At 53.2% G+C, this 18,915-nt stretch overlaps 1 protein-coding gene across 1 annotated transcript in view; it reads right to left on the bottom strand.

The window, feature by feature from the left end:
• PLXND1 (plexin D1) overlaps window positions 1-18,915 on the bottom strand; it is an 89,408-nt gene that overhangs the window by 26,321 nt on the left and 44,172 nt on the right. The window contains exons 13-22 of the mRNA XM_054216450.1: window positions 16,355-16,518; window positions 14,230-14,381; window positions 13,892-13,991; window positions 10,523-10,662; window positions 9,570-9,737; window positions 7,194-7,284; window positions 6,737-7,012; window positions 5,690-5,839; window positions 1,858-1,972; window positions 639-746 (exon numbers count right to left, since the gene is read on the bottom strand). Coding sequence (XP_054072425.1) covers window positions 639-746; window positions 1,858-1,972; window positions 5,690-5,839; window positions 6,737-7,012; window positions 7,194-7,284; window positions 9,570-9,737; window positions 10,523-10,662; window positions 13,892-13,991; window positions 14,230-14,381; window positions 16,355-16,518 — 1,464 coding nt within the window. The remainder of the gene's footprint in view (window positions 1-638; window positions 747-1,857; window positions 1,973-5,689; window positions 5,840-6,736; window positions 7,013-7,193; window positions 7,285-9,569; window positions 9,738-10,522; window positions 10,663-13,891; window positions 13,992-14,229; window positions 14,382-16,354; window positions 16,519-18,915) is intronic.

Consider the following 18,915-nt stretch of genomic DNA (forward strand, 5'->3'; position numbering starts at 1 on the left):
GACAGTGAGCAGGCTGGCACGGCAATACGTGGCACGTCTCATCTCTGCCTCCTCGAGCCTTTGCCTCGAGTGGGCTGAAGCAGGGCTTCTCGAGGAGCAGCCGATTGCGTCGGGGTCTAACCATCAGCATCCCGCAGTGCTGATGGAGGGAATGGGTCCCCTGCCTCCAGGAGAGCAGCCCCCAGCGGGTTCTGCAGGAGGAGGACCTCAGCCCGCACAGCAGAGTCACAGGCCGCGGGGACAGCAGATGCAGATGCTTGCATTGCCTTCTCCCATTGCTCTAGCAGGAGTGTGCCGCGATTTCTGTTGCACTCGACGGTAAAGCACAGTACAGGTTAGTGTGGCCTTCAAGCAACCCTGTGACATGGCCAAGGGACGTTAAACGAGGACAGGTAAACCAGTGGCACTGAAGGTCAGTGGTTTGCCTGAGCCAGGCAGCAAGACAGCGGCACAGCCACACTTCCAGCTGCTGAGCCACATTCACAAACCTTGCCGATGCTCGAAGGCAATGACAGAAATTCTCCTGTAAATAATTCTACAAACTTCTACAGAGTAGAAGGCGAATGGCTTCAACCCTGCTATTCTGGCGTCTCCCTCCCAGTCCTGGCTCCTCCTTGGCGCCCAGCACGGTGACTTACCTTTGCGGATTTCCTCCCGGATCTGTGACTCCATCTCCTCCATCTGGAGCAGGGTTTTCTGCCAGTAGCGCTCTGCTCTGCGGCTCTTTGTGCAAAACACAAAGAGAGCTGGAAAAGAGGAAGGGAACGAGCCTTTTGGACTAGGGCTTAGGAGCAGCTGCAGCTGGGATCAGAGCGGTCCTCCGCTGACACGGGTGCAGAAAGCTAAACTCAGTCTTGGTTTAACACCTACAACAAGACTGGTATCTGATCAGTCAGTTGTCAATTATCTGTAAATAAGTAAAACCAGATGGAATTTAATGATCGTGCTGTAACTGTCATATTCGGTTTAGGTCTGGGCTGTTTATATTCAGCTTAACTGTATATTAATGTATTCCAGCTGATTAATGAACACAGATTTTAAAGACGTTTACCACCTGTATTACACTGTTCATGTCTGACAGTCTTCCCATGCCTCCAGAAATATGTTTCTAATGACGGGTGGTGCATTTAATAAATTGTGTGCATTATAACCTTTATTAAAAATAAATTAAGTCCCTATTAGAAACACCTGATTTGCTGTGAACTGACAGGTTTCTTGCTGCACAGTCATTCTGGACATGCGATGAGAAGATATCCTAGCCAAAGGACACAGGTGTGTTGCACAGCTTCCAGTGAGGTTAGCAAACTGTTGTGTCTGCTCCAGATCTGCAGCTAAGGACGCTTGCTCTGTTCTTCATGCTCTTCGCCAGGTGCCTGTCACTGGCTGTTATTGATGACAGGACCTCGGGCTTGGTGGGCCTTTGGGATGGTCTGGGACAGTCATGCCTGTGAGCGAGCCCTGTTCAAGTGAGTCCAGTCCAAGACCAGTTTCTCACGCCTTTCTCTATTTTGTATTACAGTAGCTACTAAGTTACTATAGAATTACTATACACTAAGTATATGGTACACTATATACTAAGTATTTGGAGGAAAAGGGTAAAGTTATAAATACCACAGGCTCAAGTAACAGAGCTGAACTATGAATGCAGCCAGCAAATGCCCCACACTGCAGGAAGCTTCGATCCTGGGTGCTGGCTTGGTCCCATACAAAGAAGAGTGGCTGCTTGCTGCACCCAGACCAGTGTCAGATACCGCACAACGGCAGCACTCAGAGGTTTCCTAACGTGTGAGTAAGTCACCTTCACCTCTCCACATCTAACGAGAAAAAACGTGGAAACTCATTGCTCTGTTCCCTTACCTACGACGGAGAGGACCAGCAAGATGCTGCAGATGACAATGGAGACGATGATCGCGGTCTCTCCTCCCCCAAGGTGCAGCATCGCAATTGTGTAGTTGAATTTTCCAACTTGGATCTAGAGAGGGAGAAGGAGGGTGGAAATGCAGGAGCTGAGCAGCACGTTGCCAAGCAGCTCAAAGGTGGAGCAAGGAGGGACTACGGGGCAGTGCCCAGCAGACCTTCGCCCAAGGACGTACTGACCACGCTGGCTCAGCCCACCGGGCTTCGTGGGGAAGCCGCGCTGTGCCTTTCACTGCTGGATCTCGGGGACTTTGTGTGTCTCAAAAGAGCCCAATTCCCTTCCTGTGTGCTCTGGTGGAAAGCCGAGGCTGGCTCACAGCAGGCTGCAGTACCACAGTGGTGCCCATCCCAGGGCCACCACAGCGCTTCGGCGGCAGAGCCGCAGGCTCTAGCCCACGTCATGGCCCCGCCATACCCACCCCAGAGCACGAGACAACCCCTTCTTAGAGAGCTCACCTCACCATATAGTACTGCCTGTACTGTTTTTACTAGAAAACCACTTCCACTAATCTGACTTTGTTACGCCTCTGGATGGCCTTTGAATCCCAGCTGAACTCTCCTTTCTCCTCCAAAAGCAGAGCTGCTGCCACTCAGGAGAAGGACGGCAAAGAAACTTCAAAGTCTTTGAAATATAAATAAAGTAAGGAAATAAAAATAAACAACAATGAGACCAGAGACAAGTAATGATCTTGCGGCTAAAGCAGTGAACTGGGTGTCAGGAGGTGCTGGCTCTGCTCCCGGCCCGTATTTCTTGTGACATCAAGCACAAACCACTTGAGCTCAGTCCTTCGGTCTCCTGATCACCAGAAGGGAAGAAGCCAACACACATCACAGGCAGGCTGGCGAGTTTGCTCAGCGCTGTTTATAAACGGCGCTCTAGGCCTCTGGGATGAAAGGACTCAACAGCATCATCTGATAAGGAAGACTCATGACCACACAAGTCTTTCACTTCTGGAAATGCAAGTTTCACTTCTCTCAAGGAATGAGAAGCGAGAGAAACTTGAGCAAAAAACCTGAAATGAGGTAGGGAAGAGGTGGAATAATCTTATGATTACACCTGTGTCACGGAGCACCTCCAGCAAAGGTGCACACTGTGTTTAAATTACAGTCACCTCTCAGCAGCTGGGCCGAAGTAGTGCCACAAGCGGGGCCTTCCCACCACGTCCATGCACCAAACATCGCGTAGCTCACAGGTCCATGCCCATCAGGAAATCCAAGCAGTGAGGGCAACTGGTGAGGGCACTGGAGGCATCCAGACAAGCCCAGAGCTCTGCCCCTGTGCTGCTCCCACCACAGGCAAGAGAGGAAGGACCACCCTGCCGCAGACAACACCAGCTGCCGTCACCCAGGGTCAGGAAAACTTTCAGCACCTCCGACCATCAGTGCTGGACCACACGGCCAGGCTCCCGCGGCTCCAAGCCCCAGTGTGCCCTTGTATCAGCCCTCAGATGGACTCTGGCGCTGGTGGGTTCTGGGGTGCTGCCTCCGGGCAGTGTCCAACACTAAGAGCTTTTGTCTCTACCCTGGTGTGTGCTGGTGGGGTGCTGAGATGCGGGATGGGGACAGGGAGCCATGAGCGCCGCACAAGCATCTACAGAGGTTCGTTTCACAGTCTGCGCAGCACCCTGCCTAGCCTCAAGATTTCCACCTCTTTTGTCTGAAATGCTGCAATGAGGCAAGTCCTCGATGTGTTTTGAGTCTTTTTTTTCCCCACCAACTCAACCTTTTGCATTTGCCAGAGGAGAAATCCCACGCTTGCTGTTTAATTCAGTGTTTAAACAGTTTGGTCATGAACAAAAATGGGTTTGAAGGCCTCGGCAAGCTTCTCTTGTTTATTTGTATTGCTCTACTCAATACATTTTTTTGTAAGGGCCATTAGTTAGGCTGCAGGTTAAATGAGAACATTTTCTGTCACCAGCATGTGGTGGGGTGCAGAAGGGGCCAGCGGACACCCTGCTCCCAGGAAAAGCTGTCGGGATGGCAGGACTCCTGGGGCACGGGGCTGCCTCAGGGGTCACCGCGAACCGCGCTCCAGCCCACCTAAGGCGCTCCCAAAAGAGCTACTTGAAAGTGACCCCCAAAACACAGGGAGGCTCAGGACCCCCATCTTCATCACCTACAGACAGCTCCTGCTGCCCCAGGTGACTTGCTAACATGGACCTGGCCTGAGAACACCTTCACAGAGCAGGCATCCCCAAAATCATGGCCAGAATTAAGATCAACAGTGGGACACGTTTTAAAGGGCTGTATCCTGTGCTCCAATCACTGCAGATATGAGCTCTGCCATCTAAACAAGAACAAACTGGGCAGTCACGACAACAGGCATCTCGGCTTGCCAGAAGAGAGACCTTGCACCAGCAGGCGAGGCTTCCGCAGCCCCCCACAGCTGTCCTTGACGCAGACCAGGTAGGGACCACTGCGCAAGCCAGGCCCCGTGTGATCAAAGCCATCACAAGAATTTTACAAAGGCAGCTGTTGCCGATGAAATGGCCAGCGGGCGATAACTCAAACCACGTATGAAGGCTTAGTAAGTGCGCGCAGACGTGAATACAAGTTGATTATTTAGCTGCACTCTCACTGCTGGTACACTCTTAACAGCTATGTGATGTTTTAGGGCTGGGTATTCTCCTGCTTCCTAGGAACCTACTAGGGCATTGTCCTGAATGTTTTTTATAAAACCAAGACTAGAAAACTCATAAATTCCTTTTCTTCCCCAATGGGATTTCCCTGTTTCTCAGTTCTCACTAAAACCAAAATTACCCTATTCAAAATTTCCATTAAAATGACTTGGGAAATTCTGCTACTTCTGCATTTCCATATTTCCAGTTTGCCACAGAATTTCATACACCACAGGCTGTAACCAGGAAAGTGGACAACCCTGCCAGGGAACTGGTGGTGCATCTTTGCGCCTTCTGGGCAGCACAAGTCCACAGCCTCGTCACCTCCCGTCACAGCCGTCCTCCTCCTCCCTGCCCACGCCGCAGGCTCCCACCATTCACTGTTAACATGGGGACTGGGAAGGGGCTGCAGGGTCTCAGACCACGGCGAGGGAGGCGTTTTCTCCGCAGATACGAAGAGCCATAGTCACATCCCAGCCTGTCACTGGGCTGCATGTGACATGAGGGAAACTGAGGGCAAGAGGAGGAGTTATGTCAAGCCCTCTGTGGAAGAAAGGACAGTAACAAAGTATTACGAATTTTGCAGACGCGAAGACGAACAGTCCTCAACACTGAGCTCCTTGTGGTGACAAAATGTCAGCCCCTGGGAAGCAACACAGAACTTTCCAGCCCTGTGCACTCCTCTTGCCCTGCCCGGTCACAGGCGGGGACCCATCTCCAGTGGCTCGTTGCAGCTCGGTGGGGGTCACGTTCTCTTGCCCACTTGTAGCGCTCTGCTGCTGGCAGGAGGCAGCCAGCTGACCAAAAACTGTATGGAAATCCCCAAACGCATCTCATGAGGGGCAGGAAAGACAATTACCGCAAGTGACAAAAACTCACATGCCTGGGATTTCACAGCACCTTACAAGAACTGACAAAACCTTCCTGCCCCCAGCTTACAGCACGGTCAGTTCAGTGGCAGCCCCTCTCCGTGACCCAGGGCAGCCCTAGCACTGCGTACGCACAGTGTGTTTTGCCCACCCGTCCGTGCACGGCAGCCCGTGAGCGTTCCTGGCCAGTGCCTGTGCCCACAGCGGGCTCCTTCGCACTCAGGGTTTGCAACAGGGACCCCTTCTGCCCCGTGTGCTTGGAGCGTGGAGGCTCCTGGCACTCACCGTCACTGGTAACTGTCTTTCCGAGGTGCTCAGCGACTCGTTGACAGAGCAGTGGATGACTTTGTCTGAAACAATCTGGATCTCGCACGAGATAAGGCCGATTTTCACTTGGTACTCGTTGCTTTCCAGGCCCAGGCTGTCAGGCTCTTTCTAAGGACAAAAATAGAATCAGGATGTCAGTCTTTAGAGTAGCAGTTGGAATTGCAATGGATTTTCCTACTTTACTTTCCATATTCCCTGCTGTTTTTCAGACCTGGGAGGACTCTCCCTCACCAAGGACATTTTTCCATCACTCCACAGGAAACCCAGAACCAAGCCATTCCCCATTTTCCTGTTTCCCATTCCTCACTCAGCATGGGGCATGGGATGAGCAAGCCCCTCGTGGAACCTGGAAAAATCTGCTTTTGATCTGTCCTGGCTGTGCACCGCAGATAAGGATCTAAGCGCCCACCTGGGAGGGGGGAAGGATGTACAACAGAGGAGATAGCCAGGAGATGCGTCTGCAGAGCCTGAGAAAGGGGGAGTGCGTTTCTCAAGCACGTTGCAAGCAGTGAGGATATCCTGCAGCGAACAATGGCCTTTGAATTACTATTGCGCATTGTCCAAGCCACCCAACTGCTGTATCCCAACTTCCTTGTTAACTGAGCTGAATTCAGTAGCCAAAGGAGAAGAATGCATGACCTGATTCTGCAGGAATAAATATCTATTGTCAGGACCTTCTGGAGTACCTGCCTGATTTCAGGCCAGGTTCTTGTTCATATGTGCAGTATTTTATTTAGCTTCTTGCTATTACATCCTTCAAACGCAGCTCTGTCAACATGCCTCAAAGGGCATCCTCAGGTCACGCTGCATCTCCCGGTGAAGACTGATGCAGGGGCAACAGACTGAGCTAGAACTGCCTGCTCCTGCCTCTCCCGTCCTCATCCGCCCTCCTTCTCTCTCCTGCCTTTGTGAACACCACTGTGCTGGCACTCCGGGCTGAAGAGCTTCCCAGTGGGGAGCAGCAACGCCCCAAAAAAAGCAGAGCTATAAATGCCACTCTCTTACGTGTATAACCAGAGTTAAGGGCTCGCCAGGATGGTGCTTGATCCACTTCTCCTTCTTGGCTGTGAAGAACTGGGGGTCGGCATAGTACTCCAGGCTGAACTTGCTGATGTGCAAGGCCTCCTCGGGGTACATCTCCTCATCCAGAGCCGGACGGTCGTCCGCATAGAGGCGACCATTGAGATAGAAATCAACGGGAGCGGGCTTGCTCCCCACAGTGATGTTGGAGGCAGCTGGAGAAGGGCAGGTGATCACAGTGTCGGTGTGAACCTTACAGCTCTGAAAGCAGGAGAGAGCATGTACATCAAAAACCCGACATCCTGAGTGCTCCCACCCAGCCTTGCTCCAGCCTGATCCGTAGCATGGGCTAAAGCCTCAGCTTCACACCCCAAACGTCTTCAGGCACCGGGCACGCAGCCCTGATCCCAGTTACCAGGCGATACCCAGCAGGGACACCCACCGTTTGCTCTCTGCCGATGCCACGGACCACCATGGACACATTCTGGACCAGCTCAAAGCCTCTTCCTTCCAGGGTGATGATCCTGCCCCCACTTCAAGGAGAAGGGAAGAAAGAGGGTGATCACAGAGGACAACACAGAGCAGCGAGGTGCAATGGCTGGGTGTCACCTGATGTCATTTTCTCAGGGATGCTTCCTGGTTGCTTGAGCAGAAAACGTGACCCAACAGCCAAAGTCTTCCTCCTACTTGCAGCAAGCACCCACACTGCTAGCAAGATATCAGGGAGGGGAGGAGGAGCAGCAGAGTCGCTGTGGTGGAACGGGGGGACCTTTTCCCGCAGCAGAAAACTGTCCCCCTTTCTCCCACTCCCCAGAGGAGCAGCCTGCCTCTGCACCCAGGGGTACGCGGCAGGTCACCCAGGCCACCAGTGGTGTAAGAGGTGAACCTCCAATCCCTCAAAGCAAAGACCAGGAGATATTCCCTGATCCTGCCCCGCGGCGACCCAGAGAACTGTAAGTCTTGGAGAGGGAGAAGACCCCTTTATGGTTGACAGGGATCCCACATCTCCCAGACACTTCTGATTTAGATCAAAATGTGAAAGTTGTTTTGTGTTTTGGATCTGCTGCCTGGGGAATGCGAAACATGGGCCTCTCAATGTGCAGTCAATTAACGACAGTAACGAGGGCCCTGATGCACACAAGGCAGAGCAAGGGAAGGAGAACCAGCACGGCTTGCCTGCTCTGGGCAGCAGAAGCTATACCCTGTGTTTACCTTCCCCTTCCTCTGTATCACAGCTGGTCTGTTTGGAGCATCTGTCAGGAACAGTCAGGACTTACAAATCCCATTATCTCAAGGCCACTCCAGACACAGTGACTTTGGGTCCAAGGCCCTGAAAGTCAGGTTGTCTGAAGTCTTTTACAACGCTGTAGATATTATCACGTAGTTATGATCCAAGTTTCTAACTAAGAGCCTGCAGACTAGTTTACAACTTCTGTTTTGTTTTAAATTTTGCTTACACAGATTATTTTAGCAATATGATAAGACAAATCAGATCCAGCTAAATTTCTACAGAAGTTATTGACCCCCTCATGGTCGACAGCCCAGCAAAGCACCAGAGCAGTCGGACTACACAAGCCACCAAGCAGTCTGAAGAGAGGGACTGCCGTCACCTTCTCAGCCATCTGAAATTTGGAAACTGCTCTAAGTACTAAGCAGCAGATTAAGGTGACGGAGGAATACCCTGGTGGTTTCCCTTGTGAATATGGGCAGTGACATTCTTGCACTGTCTCTGTGCTGAGATGCCGCTCTCGCCACTTGGCATAGTTCGCAAGCCGGCTAGGAGCTGGGGTTGGCTGAGTCACTGCTGCGCCTTGTCATTAACTTTCCCACAGCCTGCATCTTTGGCACTGCACTTGGGAATGCCGAGGCACAGCTTTGCTCCAGGGGGATCAGCCCGCCAGAGCCTGCGGCGTGCCTGCGCCGGATTCAGCGTGGTCCTGCAGGCACAGGCGCTGGACTCTCAGATTTCTTGGTCAGCCCTGGGTTTTCCCGCCTCCACAGCCAAGAAAGGTGGGGTTTCACCACAGTATCCAAAGGAACAGGAGCCCGAGAGCTCCGCAGAGAGACATGAAATTAAAAGCAACACGCTTTAAAAATGAAATACTGTGACCTCAGGGAAGTTTGAAATCCAAAATTACAAATTTCAGCTTATCCTCCAGCAGTTTTACTGCCAAGAAAAATCCTCAGGGTCTCATAGAGGCCTGAGACCTGAACCTAAAGCACCCACCAGGTGTACACAGTACAGTTACCAAGGCTGACTTTTTTCCATTTCTTAAATGCACTGAAATGAGCTATGGACAGTCCTGGTGTGTGAGACCTCTTCCACTCCAGTGCTGGGGTACCTGAAGCGCCCCAAGAGCGCTCTACGGTGCCCCCTTTGTCCCTGTCTGCAAGGCAAGGTGTCAGACCCCAGGGCTGAGAAAGCCCCTTTCTCCCTGCAGGACCCTCTCCCACCAGCCTGGAGCCGTCCCCCTCTGTTGCAGGAAGATGCAGACACGTGCCAGCTCTGAAATGGAAGTCATGATGCTACAACAGCCTGTCACAGGCCCCGACACCATGCCCTGCCTCTGCCTGTGCTTCTGTGACTCCTGGGCTCCTGACATAGGGTTTGCTCGGGATCTACTCCGCCTCCGGATGGCACAGACAGGGCGCGCGAGCATTGCCTGCAGCAGGCTACACCAGGGTACTCCAATTAGCTCTGTACTTTGATGGGAGAGCACTCTTCACTTTTGCATTCGGCAAAAATTAAGAGGCTGATCTCAACAAAGGCCACAAATCCTGGCAGACCTGGCTGTCCCCGGTAGGGGAGGGATCTCACCTGATCTGGCTCTTTTTGGGGTTGATGTCTGATATAATCGGGTTCTTCTCATACTTGAACGTGATGTTGTAGCTGGCACAAGACTTGTTCTCAAACTGGACACATACTCGCACAGCCGTGGTGAGCTCCGCGGACGGCATGGTGCAGGTGATGGTGCTGTCGTTGCGGCTGTGCAGGGAAAGGCAGGGTAAGTGCCGAAAGCCACGGCAGACAGAGCAGCCGGAGCCAGGCACCGCGGACCTGAGCCCCGCCATGAAGCGAGGCGTCAGCAGAGCAGGCAAGAAGGAGCTTCCAGTCACATCCCAATCCCCTGTTAATTACATTGCCTACTAACAAGCAATTCTGAGCATATACCATCCCAGGCTGCCAGACTGATTTCCCATACAGCCAAAGGAAAAGGCCAGGCTCCTACTTTTTCCCGCTGATGAGATGGGGACATAGAGGATGAGAGGTTTGCAAGCTGCCATGGGAGTGGGACCCTGGGTGTGCAGGTGCCTTCTGCCTCCAGCAGATCTGGGAACGAAGCCCACGTCTGCTTCACTCCCAGCGTTTTGGTCCTGGTCCCAGCGCCCCCAAGACGCCCGGCAGCGTCCTGCGAACGGTGCGTAAGAAGCACTTCATTTGCTGCTGGTCACCATCACCACATCACGGCAAGACCAACGCCATCGCTTTGCCAGAGAAACCCGCCCCATCCTGGTGTCAGGCACCCGCACCGCAGCTCTGCCGCACCGCGCCGGGGACAGCAGGCTGACGGGGCGCTGGACATGGGGCAGGCGGCAGCCAGGAGGGATCCCGGTGGGGATGCCATGATGGCTCCGAGGCTAGCAGCAGTGTGCAGTGGTGGCCCCCATCCAAACCCCAGCTCTTCCTGAACTCCTGGGGAACAGTATCATCCTTCCTTATGCTTTGGTACTTGCCACTAGTTCAGTGCCAGCCCCCAGACCCAGTCCCACCTGCGGTCAGTGCACTGCTTGGAGGTATTGACAAGGACACGGAGCTCGGAGCCGACATCCAGCCTGCTGCCTCTGATGGTCACTCTGGTTCCTCCAGCCTTCGGGCCATTCAGGGGATATATGGACTGCACCATGGGAAGCTAAAAACAAAGGGTAAATCTGTTTTCTAGCCTGGTAAATTCATATTTGGATACCCCACACTGCATGTAGGAATTGCGTCGGTAAATCTAAGTATTCAGTACTGTAAGGCTCTGAAACAGCAGCACAGCAAAAGCTTTCACCGGCAGGGTTTCAGAACAAGGAGAAAGGTACATGTGCTGAGGAGCGAGATCATGTAAAACCTCTGTGACTCTCTGCAGTCCCTAAATTCTGGCAATAAATGAGACACGAGTCCAAACTGGAGCCCAGGATCCCACCAGTCCCTTGAGATCTCCCACGGAGGGTCCCGAGCTGGCGACAGCTCAAGGTCCATCAACAAAAGGAGATTTCTCATTCATTCCGGCTCCCACCATCTCTGCCCTTCCAGATCCATTTCCTCCTGAATGTGAAGCTAATGCTAGAGCCCCACTGGATGATGGCCTTGAGATCTGTGAGAAAAGCCACCTGGGTCGAGAAAATTGAATATCAAACTCCTTCTTAAGGAAGCTTCAAACCTGAATCTCCTGAGGCAACAAGGAACTAAGGGGGAAGTTACTTTGCCTCTCGCCATTTTCAGCAGAAATTAGCATGTATGTTATCTGCATTTGCAGCCCCTGGAAATCTTCCTGAGATTTCATGAGCTTGAGGCTTTGATAACTAATGCAGCGCTGAACCCTCATGCCTGCGACACAGAGCGCCCCAGGAGAGTCTGCTGGGCAACTTCCCCACTCCGGTTTGAATAAGACACCAAGGGCAGAGCAAATAATTATTTCAAGACCCTTCCACAAGGCACTCGGTAATTCCCTGTCAAACGCTGCAAACCCCGGAGGCGGGAGGCCCGCCGGGCTGCGGAGGTTGGCAGCTGCCCGCTCACCGCCGCAGCCCGTCCCTCGCCGCAGCCGCAGAGCGAAGCCGCGCCGAGGCGAAGAACACGGGCTGCTCCGTACCGCCCGCTGCCAATGCCCTTCCCTGTCAATCCCAGGCACACAAACATGCTTATTAATAGCTATCCTTGCCCTTGTCCTACACTCAGACTGCTTTATTTCTCTGCAGCCATTTCCTCTGTTGTTTCTGATCGTTACCCTTTTCCACAGGATTCATTTTCTTAATTTGTATTTCTCTGAGTGTCTGCAGGCAGCTGTCTCCTGCCCTTCACCCCTAACCTCTGCATTCAAACCTGCAGTTACAACAGCAGAGAGGATTATTCATGTTCCCCAAAGCCCTCCAGCTCTTCCCCTCAGCAAAAGACAGCGGCTACTGCTCTCCGTGCATTGCCAGCACTGATCGCCTCCATCACAACTTTTGCAAAATCAGCTCATTTGGCAAATTCAGCTCATCCATAGCCTGCTATAATATCCTGGAGAAGCCCCTCAATCACGTCCCTCCTTCTCAGCAGAATTACAGCTGAATACTGTCTCTTTTAGATACATCTAACAGGGACTTTGAAAGGTGTAGCACACAACAATATCTGGTAATTTACAAAGGGCTTGCTTTGGAAGGGCAGTTCCAAAAGTCTTTTAGACTTTTCCAGGTAAACTGCTAACAATGCTCAAGCTGAGGTCTCACCAAGACCAGCCTTGCATGGTGTAGTCTGCTCCATCTTCATGCCATTGTGTGTGAGAGGAGAATCAAGAAAACTAAACGGCATTGCTGCGTTTGCAAATGGTGCAGAAGCCACTTATGGTGTGGAACACAGCAGCAGCTACACATCGTGCAGCTTCACTCCCTGACACGCACATGCACAGAACAGGGCACCGTCTCACCCCTCCTCCAAACTTTACTGAGACAGACACAAGACAGGTTTCTGCTGTGCCACCCGAGCAGAAAACAGCTCCTCTCCCTCTCCCGGGAGCACAGCCTTTGCCATAAGCCTGCTCAGGAGCTGCCAGCATAGAGCTGTCATGGACCCAGTCTCGGTTCATCGACTGGCTTTTGCTCCTCTTGCTTTGTTTAGCACTGGTGCTTTTACAGGTGTTTCCTGAGAGGGCTTTTCCTTGCACTCCGAAAGCCAGCAAAGAAGCCGCCCAGCCCTTTCCCACTCTTCGGGCCCTTCTCCTCTTTGTCCAGAAGACAATCGGCCCGACAGCGGGTGATGTGGCTGAGTCAGCACACACATCCTGATGGCAATGCTCCAGAAATCCCAAACCCAAGGTCTGATACTGGGTCGCACCCCAGCTGCACCTTGCTCCCCTCCAGACTGCTGGATCTCTAAGACATTTTGGATGTGAACATGGATGCCTGGAAACGATGGGAATGGGTCCCAGCACAAACGCCCCCCTGGGAAGTAGCGCTGAGCCAAGCCTGGCAGAGCCCTGGCGTCACCGGTCCCCTCCTTGTGCGCTCCAGGCCTGGCTCTGCTGCGGGACACTGGGATGTGCCCTGCCTGTGCCAGCTGCGTGCTGGAGAAACCTCCCTGAAATACATGCCTAGCACACCACCAGGTACAGGATAGGGGATCACAATCTGTGATCCTGCCCTAAATTCCTCACAATGGCTACCAGGAGTCATTTCCGGGCTCAAGTCCTCCCTCAAGCCACTCGACTGCAGCACAGTCGATCCTCCCCCAGCCCTTGGCCCCCACCCTGCTGTGTTTGCCCTGGACGCCCAGGAACAGCCTCTAGCCAGGGACCAGGGTGCTTGTGGGAAAGAGAAGAAATGCACGGATTTCCTTCAGGTTTATAGAGATGAAAGTTATCTTTGTGAGATGGTACAGTACAGACCTATAAAGGGCTTTTCTTTGTATAATGACAACGGGGGTTAGCTCAAGTCTAATCCCTACACATTATTCTCATGCAAAAACTAAGACAATCTCTGCAGCAAAAAATACCAGTTCTAAATAATGTGAGTCTATGGTACGTAACTTCCATAGCACAAAGAGAGTTTGCAAGACTCAAAAAAATCTCACAGGCTGTAATGGCATTTTAGCAAAAGAGGAGGAAGAAAAGTGAGCCCCTTTTTATAGCAGGAGCAATGATGACCCAGCCAGGGTAAGGGACAAAGCCCTGCAGGAGCTGTGACCGGGGTGGGCTTGCGCATGACACCCCAGTGGCAGTCCCCGGCCTTGCCAGACCTCGCTCAGGGGAGGGAACAGGCCAGCTGCTCCTCGAAGACCCCGACGCTTTCTGTCGTAGACCCTCCTTCTGGGGGTGCGGGGCTGCAGCCTTCTTCTAAGGGGTGCAGGGAACCTCAGTGTGAGAATCACCGAAGAAACATCCCGGAGCAGCCACTCACCACGTAAGAGTATCGCTCCCTGGACCTCCCTTCCCGGCTCACGTTGACCGTCACCACATCAGAAAACGCCTCCTGAGCCTCTCCGGTCTGGCAGACAATCCTGCAGACGGGAAAGGGGAGGTTGGTGGTCATGCCACCCCCACCAGAGCCCACAGCCGCTGCCTCCTCCTCCTCCGTGCGCTGCCTGGCGCCGGCTGCGGCACAGTCCCTGGCGCAGGGCACCCACGTCCCACCCAGGCCAGGCCAGCGCCCCGCTCCTGCCCGGGGACCCAGCGCGGGGACAGGCCCAGGGGACACCAGAGGACAGGGACGTCCTCCCCAGCTCCCCCCCTACTCACGCCTCAGAGACGACGTATCTGTGGGGCAGCGGCGTGCACTGCACACTGCCTATCCGGACGGCGCCCAGGACGTCGCTGAAACGTCGGCCCAAGTTCCTCCCGCGGATGGTCAGCAGGGTGCCCCCCTCCAGCGGTCCACGCAGCGGCTCAATCTGCAGGAAAGGTCATTGGAGAACCACCAGGAAGCTTCTGGCCTTCATCCCTGAGCCTGTGCCTGTATCCATGTCCCACTTGGCCCCCCGTGAAGAAGACCAAATGGCTCCTCACACTCCTGCTCCCCCGACAGTGTGCCTGCCGCCACGCTACCCTTGCTGCCGCTTTGCAAACGAGAAGCCAAAGAGTAGATTTAGGTTGGATATCAGGAAGACATCTTTCACTATGAGGGTGGTGAGCCCCTGGCCCAGGTTGCCCAGAGAAGCTGTGGCTGCCTCATCCCTGGAGGTTGGACCGGGCTTTGAGCAACCTGATTCAGTGGGAGGTGTCCCTGCCCAGGGCAGGGGGTGGAATGAGATGAGCTTTAAGGTCCCTTCCAACCCAAACCATTCTGTGATTCTGTGCTGGGTTTGGTCAGGGATTACTCCAGCTGCAAATGCATCTGGGGTGAAGTGTCACTCCTTCCACACCACCGGTCCAAATGGAGTTGGGGCAGAGACAAACCCAGAGGAGGGATGCTAGTGTGCTGGGAAGACAGAATCCTGCCACCACGTTTTTAAGGGCAGTCCCGAACACAGCGGGGCTCTTCAGGACAAAAACAAGACAAAAAGTGTTCTGATGCACGGAGCGTGGCCAGGACACCAGGACTGTGGCAACCCGGGGTGGAGGATGAGTCCGGTGCCGTGGGAGGAGAAGCCTGTTCCCCATCCATCTCCTACACCACTGGGTTTTCATCTGGCAGCTGCTGACTCCACCGCTGCGAGTGGACAGGGTGCTGAGCGTGATGCTCTTCCACCGCGTGAGGGGTGTCCCTGGGCAGGGCAACCGCATCATTCAGCGGGCGAGACAAATCCCTTCAATTCAGAAATGTCTCTTTTCCCTTTGCAAAGGCAATGGCACACAAAGCCAGCACAACATGGCTGGTGGCACCAGCTGGCCAAGCCAGCCAGGGCTGGTCAGGACCCACCACTAGGCTGGGTGTCCTTTGCCTGCTGCATTGCTCCCCCATCCAGGAGGGCTCTGTGAGGGCTTGTTTGCTCATGTGACTACGGAGGATTTGGATTTACCAGATACTGTTTGCTAAGGAAACAGTGACAGAGTCCTGTGACGCTCTGCGTCCTGAATGGTGATTTCCTTCCATTATTTTCTGGCGAGGTGCTGATAACACTTGACGTGTGCTGGGGAAGGAGAGGCTCGGGGGGAGCACCCCCCTCCCATGGTGACGAGAGGGAAGGGGCAGGTGATGGGGATCCTGCAGCCCCTCCATGCAGTGTTACAGCACCTGGACTTTGAGCAGCTATCATTACACGCACCCCTAAGAACAGAAATCCCATATCCTTGCCAATTTTGATGTTCATATTAGCTGTTTTGGCTCTCCAGCTTCTCCTTTCCTAGGGAGCTCATTTTAAGATTTGCTACTTGTCAGGGACAAATTTGTTGGCTCATACCATACCTCTATGCAGAACCCCAGATCCAAATGCCCCCAACAAACATTCATTCAACTACAATTTAAATAAAACTCATTTCAAAATGCATAATGCCAAAAGGTCCCTCTGCCACTCTTAATCTCAGCTGAACTGCAGAGCACATGTGCCTGGAGATAGGGCTCACGTTCACACTTCAGCCATGCTCCATTAAACGCTATTCCTGATAAGAATCCTCCAGCCAACCCTACAAATCTTTCTCGCTTTTACCAACCCCGGGAACTCTGGGACATTTTGATTGTGCTGCTGTTTTTCCCACTAATATTGGATGAAGACTGGATCTCATCACTAGCAAAGATGTCCTTGCCATCAGGTGATTCAACAGCATAGAAAGTCAGTGAATAATTCAGCGCTGGGCCGGACCCTGTCCTGTGCCAGGGACGATGTGCGGTTCCTGCGTTGCCCCCAGCCAGGGATAGCAGCCGCTTTCAGCCCTCGGCACCGCCTGCCATGTCACACGCACCCACCGCGCCGCGTTCGGGTCTTACCTTCCGAATGTCCGGCGGTGGGCAGGCGTCCGAGACGTGGGGGGGCTCGCTGTGCAGCCTACAGCTGGAGCTGCTCTCACTCCAGAGGCAGCGGTGCCCCAGGTCCTCCCTGCCCAGGCACTGAGAGCAGTCAGCACTCCCCGTCGCGCAGTTGTACACCTCCACTGAACCACCAGAGAAACAGAAACCGTGAGCTCCCCGGCCTCAGGCTGTCACAGCTTTGCTTAGCTTGAGGCAACCAAACCCCCCCCACACTTCCCCCATCCCCTGGCTCCATTAATCCAAGTAACATCCGAAATCCAGTGGATGAGCAGAGCAGCTTGCACATACAGCAAGATGAGGCAGCGCTTGGCTGCCATCCTGAAGATTTCCCAGAAGGACTGGGTGCCTGTTCTCACTGCAATATAATTTAGCACTTTCTTTTCCTTTTTCTTCCCCTTGAAAAACAAACAACACCCAAACTCGGAACCTTTTGTCAATTTATGCTACATGTTTCCAACTCTCAGCATCCACATGGGAAGCTGCTTGGCAAAGCTGGCTCCATCCTGTTAGCGAAGCAATCACATTGCTTCCGCACTCTGGCAAAAATCGGATGGTTACAGTGCTTCGTACAGTGTTTACAGTTCCTTTCCTTCCCCCTGGTGACCACGGGCCCCTTTCATTGACTTCTCCCTTCAGATCTGCTCAGCTCAGCTTCCACATCATTTTCCTACACCGCCTTCACCTCTTCATTAGCTGGTGCCCCAGGTTACGTTTCCTCTCCAGCCTAAAGACTTCTGCTGCTGGAGTGTGGGCATCCGCTGAGATAAACAGCCAGAAACACTCAGGAAACAGTGCTTTCACACCCCTTTCCCCAAAGGAGACTTAGCAGGAGAACATAAAACAAAGAAACAGTCACATTTTGCACTTCTGTTCACAGGAGGATCTCAAGACGCTTCATAAGCAACTAACGAATCCCTCAGCCTTCAGCGTTCTGCCTGTGCTCATGCTAATGAAACTTCACTGGCACCGAGGGAGTCGCCCGTTCTCCACAAAAAAATGAGCTTATTTCACCTCATCTGGAGTCCACCCAGTGAGTTACACTGGTTGGTTTTCCACCCAACAGCAGAGGGATGGGATTCCTTCAGTGGACTAACAAAATGCAGGTTACAATAAAAGCTAATAAATATTGAAATAATAAACACTAATAGCAATTCTATTAAAGACAGCATAAAAGATGCACAAAGTTATAACTGGCCCGGCAGATCTCTGTCTCTGCTCGCAAGTCAGCTGCTCTGATTTTCCTCGCACCAATCTGATCGAGGCGAGGAGGAGCCAGAGCAGCCTAACGGTCCCGCAGGATCTCCAAATATTCTGGCAAATTCAGATCGATGCAAACACAGTCTGTGTAAGCGACTCCTTACCCGCACAGGAGGGGGAATTCCAGCACGCTCTCGCCGCAGTCGCTCCCGCTCCCAGCACCACCCACGCTGAGAACTAAGAGCCTTCTCTTGCCCACCAGAACAGCCTTAGCTCACACCTCCCACCCCTCTCCCCGAGGTTACCTCTCTAGCGCAAAAACACGGACACCCTCTTCTTTCTGCTAGGAAGCCGTGTCTCATGCTTACCCACGATTGGTATTTCAAAGGTTATTTCACCAAAGTGGAATGCTTTGCAAGATAAGCCTCCCTTATACTGGGATTTACTATGGGGAAACCTTTTTATCCTGGGTCAGTGGCTGATGGTGTTAATGTCTCTATTACTGCTATCCTCCAAAGCAAATCTCACTGCAGGCATCTAGTTCTCATTTGCATCCAGGGTCAGTCAGTTCCCTCTGCTGCGACTGCTGACCGCGCAGAGGGGGAGCGGAGCCCCCGGTGAGAGCCCGCAGCTGGTGCATGGCGCGTCCTGCCGGGGGCAGAGGCAGCAGCAGGGCAAACGCTGGCCCTGCTGGCCGAGTGGCCGGGCTTGTCCCATCGGCGTGCCTTCTCTGAGCGCACTCTACTCTGCCTGCCTTTGTCTGCTACGTAGCACGGGCTTTTTTGGGAACCCGAGCGTTCTTCCCAGAGACAGAGAGCGGGACAGGGGTGAAATGCGTTTACACATTTTATTCTTTCTCAGCAAAGGAGAAAAAAGAAAAGAAAAAAAAAAGACTCCATTTTTACAGTGTGCTGAACCTTGATGCCACGCTCCGGTGAGAGCTCAGGGCAGAGCCCTCCCCTGTCCCTTATCTCCTCCGGGAGGAATTCCTCCCTGACCCCAGGGACGCCCCACATCTCTGCTGTGACCAAGGGCACCAGCAGACCCCATCGCACATGGAGACGTCAGCCGCTGCCTGCACTCAAGGATGGGGCTTGACTCTCCCTGGGTGCAAAGGGGACATCCGCAGGCGCCTGCGGGGCTCTGGGCACACGTGCCCGTGGGAGCAGCTCTGGGTAAACACGTGTTTTGTGTGTGCCTGAGAGAAAGAGCTCAGCTGTGCCCCGCTGAGCCATGGTCTCTCTCCTGAACCCATAAACTTTGCCAGGATTTTAGAGTCATTCAAGCTGACCAGATGAGAACAGAATAAAAATATTTTCAAC

The sequence above is a fragment of the Rissa tridactyla genome, chromosome 10 (assembly GCF_028500815.1).
Source record: "Rissa tridactyla isolate bRisTri1 chromosome 10, bRisTri1.patW.cur.20221130, whole genome shotgun sequence".
Classification (NCBI taxonomy): Eukaryota; Metazoa; Chordata; class Aves; order Charadriiformes; family Laridae; genus Rissa; species Rissa tridactyla.